Source organism: Eurypyga helias, unplaced genomic scaffold (genome assembly GCF_000690775.1).
Source record: "Eurypyga helias isolate BGI_N326 unplaced genomic scaffold, ASM69077v1 scaffold2260, whole genome shotgun sequence".
Taxonomy (NCBI): domain Eukaryota; kingdom Metazoa; phylum Chordata; class Aves; order Eurypygiformes; family Eurypygidae; genus Eurypyga; species Eurypyga helias.
Window position 1 is genome coordinate 1 of NW_010227514.1, and position 5,348 is coordinate 5,348.

Sequence of the window (5,348 nt, forward strand, 5' to 3'; positions counted from 1 at the left end):
GCTCAACCAGCACCCCCCCTGGCTCCGCCGAGGTTTGGGGAGCCAGGTCTGCCCACCTTTGCCAGCGGGCTGTTTGCTGTGTGCCACGGCCGGCAGCTCTGCTGCTTCAGCGGGAAACCAGCTGTGCCAAAGGCTCCTTTCCCAGTTAAACCTGCGGGTCTCTTTATCCTGGTTTCCCAGAAAAATAATCCTTGTATTGCGGGAAACGGAGACTAGAGCCTGCTAATCGGTTAACGTTGGCCTTGGTGCCCAGGGGTGGGTGCGTACGGGTGGGCCGCGGGGAACATCCCGGGGCCGTCTGGTGGCTGTGGGAACCGGTGCTGGCAGCTGAGGGGTTAGAGCAGGAACCCAGTCCCTCATCCTCCCACCGGTGACGCTTGCGGTGCCTCTTCAAGTCTAGACAGGTCTCTCCTTTGAATTTTGCCGGAGCTGTTGAGGAGGCATCGAGCTCAGGAGTCCTGTCGGAGCGCTGCGCTGCGGTGACGGGTCGTGGGAGCGCGCCTGGTCCTTCCACCGTGGAAAAATCCACCTCAGCCCGGTAGTGGCTGACCCCGTGCGAAGCGGACGAGGGACCTTGCGCCATCCGCTGTGGCGTTCCTGCTCTGACACAGGGACATGGTTAAGCTGCTTGGCCTCGATCTGCAAGAGCCATTTGTGCTGTTCTGGGTCCACTTCCACTGTCTGTCACACAAGATTGCGTCTGAATTCGATGTTCCTTGTAAAAACGCTCCGGGAGCTGTGATTGCATCCGCCTGGTTGATGCTTTTATCTTGCACAGCTCAGGGAGGGTGGGTAGCAGCTGATGACGTTGATGCCCTTAGCTGTGGGGCTGCCTTGGACTGTAGGTACTGAGCTGGAAGAGAGGGATGGTCCGGTAGATAAATCCTCGTCCCCGTTGTTCGGACCTGCCTCCCGGGTGGCTGGCCTCGCTGGTCGGGAAGCGTATCTGGAAATTAGGAATGTCTAGGTAGTTTTTTAGCAGATGAGTGCATAGTAAGTGTCAGCATCTGTAAACCACAGACTGGTTTGCGTTGGAAGGGGCCTTAAAGACCACCCAGTCCCACCCCCTGCCATGGACAGGGACACCTTCCACTAGACCAGGTTGCTCCAAGCCTCATCCAGCCTGGCCTTGGACACTTCCAGGGATGGGGCATCCACAGCTTCTCTGGGCAACATGTCCCAGTGCTCCCACCCTCTGCGGGAAGAATTCCTTCCTCATGTCCCATCTCAATCTCCCTCTTCCCATTTAAACCCGTTACCCTTTAAATAAAGCCCAGGAGGGATGTACCTGGGATGTGCGATGTGGCGCTGGGAAGCTGCTCTGGAGCTCTGTTACCAGCAGCAACGCACAAGTGTCTTACTCCAGACCCCACTAACTTCCACGTGGGAATGAGGAAGAGCACAATCCGCTTTTAGATTCATGTCGTTGCTAACTGGAATTTTTTTTGTGTGTGTGTGTGTGCTTTCCAGGTGCTGGAGAGTCTGGGAAAAGCACGATTGTGAAGCAGATGAAGTAAGTGAGAGCGCAGGCGCGCAAACCGCATCTTTGTGCGAGAAATGCCTGGTGCCCTTCTGGTTTGGCTTGGGAATGACGGCTTGGGTTTCTTCCAGGATTATTCATGAGGATGGCTACTCGGAGGAAGAATGCAAACAGTATAAAGTGGTTGTCTACAGCAATACTATCCAGTCCATCATCGCCATCATAAGAGCCATGGGAAGGCTAAAGATAGACTTTGGGGAAGTTGCCAGAGCAGTAAGTATTTCGCTGATTTCCCTCAGTCTGAGTCTGCTGTGGATTGTGTTAATGAATCCTGGAAATTCGGTCCCTGACACAGTGGAAATGTCTTTTGTTACGAGACACAGTAGCGCAGGGCCTTTCTTAGTCTGTAATGTTTGACCGGTACAAAGCGTCGAGTGTTTTACTGAAGTTAAGGTAAGAACCTTTAGTAGCTGGAGTGCTCAAAAAAACCCAAAATTCCCTAAATCTTTGTCTAAACTGCCTGGATTTTTAACAGAGTTCTACGGGGTTTTTTTAAAGTGCTTGACATGAGTCCTCTCTAGTGTTTCACTAGTGGCCCTAGTGGCACTGGCATTGTGCCAGTTAATTTTTAAGCTGAGGCAAATAAATCTTAATAATTAATACTCACTACTCGTATTTGTCCTTTTAGTTTTTTGGGGGTTTGAGGCCCTGCTTTTCCCTACCCATCCAGTTCTGCTTCCTTGGGCTGTTACTGGCATCCACCTTCCGCACTTCAAGATCACAGACTGGTTTGGGTTGGAAGAGACCTTAAAGATCATCCAGTCCCACCCCCTGCCATGGGCAGGGACACCTTCCACTAGACCAGGTTGCTCCAAGATGATGGAAGTGAAGTCAGGAAGTCTTGACCCCCATGGTAGTGAGGAAGCATGGACAGAATGGGGAGTTGGAGGCTCCTGAGAATCTGTAGGAGCAAGGAATTGTGTGTGCCCACACGGGGCAGTGGCTGCACAGCCTGTCACTGACTCCTCCTGCTTCCAGCTCGTATACGCTGAGTGAAGTGACCTACCCTCTTCCTTTGTGGTGCAACCACAGGTATCTCAAACCTGCGCTATGCAGTATTTTCGCTGGCATGTTGACCTGGGCTGTTGCTCCGAATCCTCCCCGGCGTCCCCCTCCCCTTCCCTCTGCGCTCGTCGCAGCCTGAGTAACCAGCAGGAAGTAGGAGGATGTTAAAATCAGAGTTCCTCTCTCAGCCGGCCTGCCCAGGCTTAGCTGGCTTGACAAACGCAGAACAAGAGCTGAGTGCCAAGAGTTTTCTCACGTCCCAGTTCACCCCGTTGGGCAAACAACTGGCCGTGCTTTCCTAGGAGAAGACCAAGGCGGCTGCCCCGCCGCACGCGGTCAGCGTAGCGCTGCACCCACGAGTGCCCGACCTGCGAAGGCTCCTCGCTGAGGTCTGCCTCTGCCTTGTGGCAGGTCACACCTTGGTGACATGAACTCAGGTGCCCGTTGCTCCTGCTCGGGAGGCTCCCTTTGGAGCAGCGTGCCCGCTTGACTCTTGCCCGAGCGACGGTACGGGTTAGGGCTCGCGGGAGAGGAGCCCATGTTAGGAGGGGACGGCCTGGTGTTGAGAGCTCGCTGGGATAGCGAAAGGCCTCTTGCATCTCCCCAAAGGAAGCTGTCGGGTCGCTGTAGAGATAAACATCAGCGTGGGAGGTAGGTCAGGCTGTTCTTCACTTTCAAAATCTGCCTGTTCACTTGTCGAAGAGTGAGGTTCTGCTCTAAAATTCTGAGAATTTTACACGCTCTGGGGCAAACGCTCGCATCTTGATCGGTCCCTCCCATCTTCTGATGCAACGCCCTGTTAGGAAATCAGACTCCCTGACTTCTGACAGCTCTTGCAGCCTTAAACCTGTAATCAGCCCAGACTTGCTTGGGATACTGCTTTTTTCCTTGTTGCCACACCGCACGACGCTGTAACAGAGGTTTTCTGGTTTAAAAACTATTATTTTAACTATTATACTTAACTATTATTTATCAGGTCGTTAGTCTACGGTAGCCCAGTGACATTACTGCCTTTCCTGTGAAACACTGCGTCAGGTTACGGAGATCTCGTGCTCCTGGTGTGAATGCTGCCTGTCCCTTTGGGGCGGTGATCCCAAGCAGGTGCTCCCACCTTTCTGACTGTGGGAGAAAACCAGCCTGATCTGGGGGAGACGGGTGGACAGACAGCATGAGAGAGGGACCGCGTGTCCCTAGAGCGGTTGCTGCAGCCCCTAGGGTTGTTGGCCTTGCTGCAATTTGTGAAGGGGTGAAGGGGTGTAGATCCTAACGTGTTTTATGTCCCCTCTTCCCGCAGGACGATGCCCGCCAGTTGTTCGTGTTGGCTGGAAGCGCGGAGGGCCCGCTGAGCTAGCCGGCGTGATTAAGCGGTTGTGGAGAGATGCTGGCGTTCAGGCCTGCTTCAGCCGGTCGAGAGAGTATCAGCTGAACGACTCGGCGTCATAGTAAGAAACAGTTACCGCCTTCGGGGCTCTTCACAGCCTCCAAAGAGTGCTGAAACAGGGCCGGTGTGATGGAAACGGGGGCTGAGGGTCCCCTTCCCAGGGGGTGGATGGAAACCCTGGTCTGACTGGTTTTACACGGGGTTGGGCTCACGAGGTGACTCTGTGCTTTGGCTCGTTGGTTGTCATCCCCGTAGGTAGCGTTGGAAACCCCGCCGTTCCCCTGCTTTGTGCCTGGGTGAATTTGCCACTCGGTTTTTAGCGGGAGGAGAACGTAAGAGCTTGCTGAGGTGGCTTGTCACAGCAGGTGACCAGCTGCGTCGCCTTCACCGTCCCCGCGGAGGGAGTAACGCCTGCTGAAACCCAGCTCCTTGGCTGACCTGCAGCCTGTGATGAGCAGCACAATGACGATCCCGTAGTGGGGTCTCCTGACGCTGCCAGCTCCACGTTCCGGTCGCCTCTGGCCAGCGCTGGACCTGCTCCTGGGCCCACTCCTATAACCCAGGCCCTTGCTTAGCGACTGAGATAAACATGCTGCTGCGGGCCGCTTAACGAGGGTTTTGGCTAAATGCCTCCTCTGTTTCCAAGAGGCAGGTTAGTGCAGGGAGGGGAAACTCTTTTAATGAGCAAAACAGTTGTGCTTTTTATTTTTTTCTTGAAGTCATGCGCTTGGTCTCTCTGGAACAGATGATTGAGACTGAAAGGCTGATTTTAGGGTCAGATGTGCTTCCTGATGTCCAGCTGAAAACTTGTCTTGGTTTAGCCAAGTTTTAAGCCTTGGAAAAATTTGAAGAAAATTTTTTTATTTGAAAATTTATGAAGAACCGTCGGCTGTGTCACAGCTCAGTTCCTGCAGGCTCTGCCTGCGCAGAGCGTGTTTTAGCCTGAAAATAAGAATTCTGCTGAATTTGTAAGGCTTTGGCAGGCGATGGTGGGTTTAGATCAAGGGAGGTGAGTTGACAAGAGATTCGTGTGTGCCTTTAGAGCACGCGAGGAGGAAACTTCAGCTCCAAAGGGAGGAGAAAGGAGAGATGAGAAGGAGGATGCACGAGGGAATAGTTCAATGACAAGCTGTGGAGAAGGAAAGCTTAAGGATGGCTTGAGCAGAGAATCTAGGGCAGAAAGCGTGGAGTTTAAGGAAGCTAAGGATGGGGAATCTGGGCTTTCTGGTCTTGATGGTGGCTTTGAAAGAGGGAGAAGGAAGGCAGGCTGGAGAAAACGGGGGGGTCAGAGAGAGCAGACTGGGGAGAGAGGGGTAAGCCTGAGGTGCCTGCTTGATCTGACCACCCTCTGAGACTGTGTTTGAAAGTGGGGCGGTTTAGATGGGACATCAGGAAGGAATTCTTCCCGCAGAGGGTGGGGAG

At 53.6% G+C, this 5,348-nt stretch overlaps 1 protein-coding gene across 1 annotated transcript in view; it reads left to right on the forward strand.

Annotated features, from left to right (window-relative positions):
- The first annotated feature begins 811 nt into the window (after positions 1 to 811).
- The window catches only part of LOC104513149 (guanine nucleotide-binding protein G(k) subunit alpha-like), a 16,298-nt gene continuing 11,761 nt past the window's right edge, over positions 812 to 5,348 (forward strand). The window contains 5 exon segments of the mRNA XM_010156398.1: positions 812 to 932; positions 1,471 to 1,513; positions 1,612 to 1,753; positions 3,840 to 3,879; positions 3,882 to 3,987. Of these exon segments, the coding sequence (XP_010154700.1) occupies positions 812 to 932; positions 1,471 to 1,513; positions 1,612 to 1,753; positions 3,840 to 3,879; positions 3,882 to 3,987 (452 nt within the window).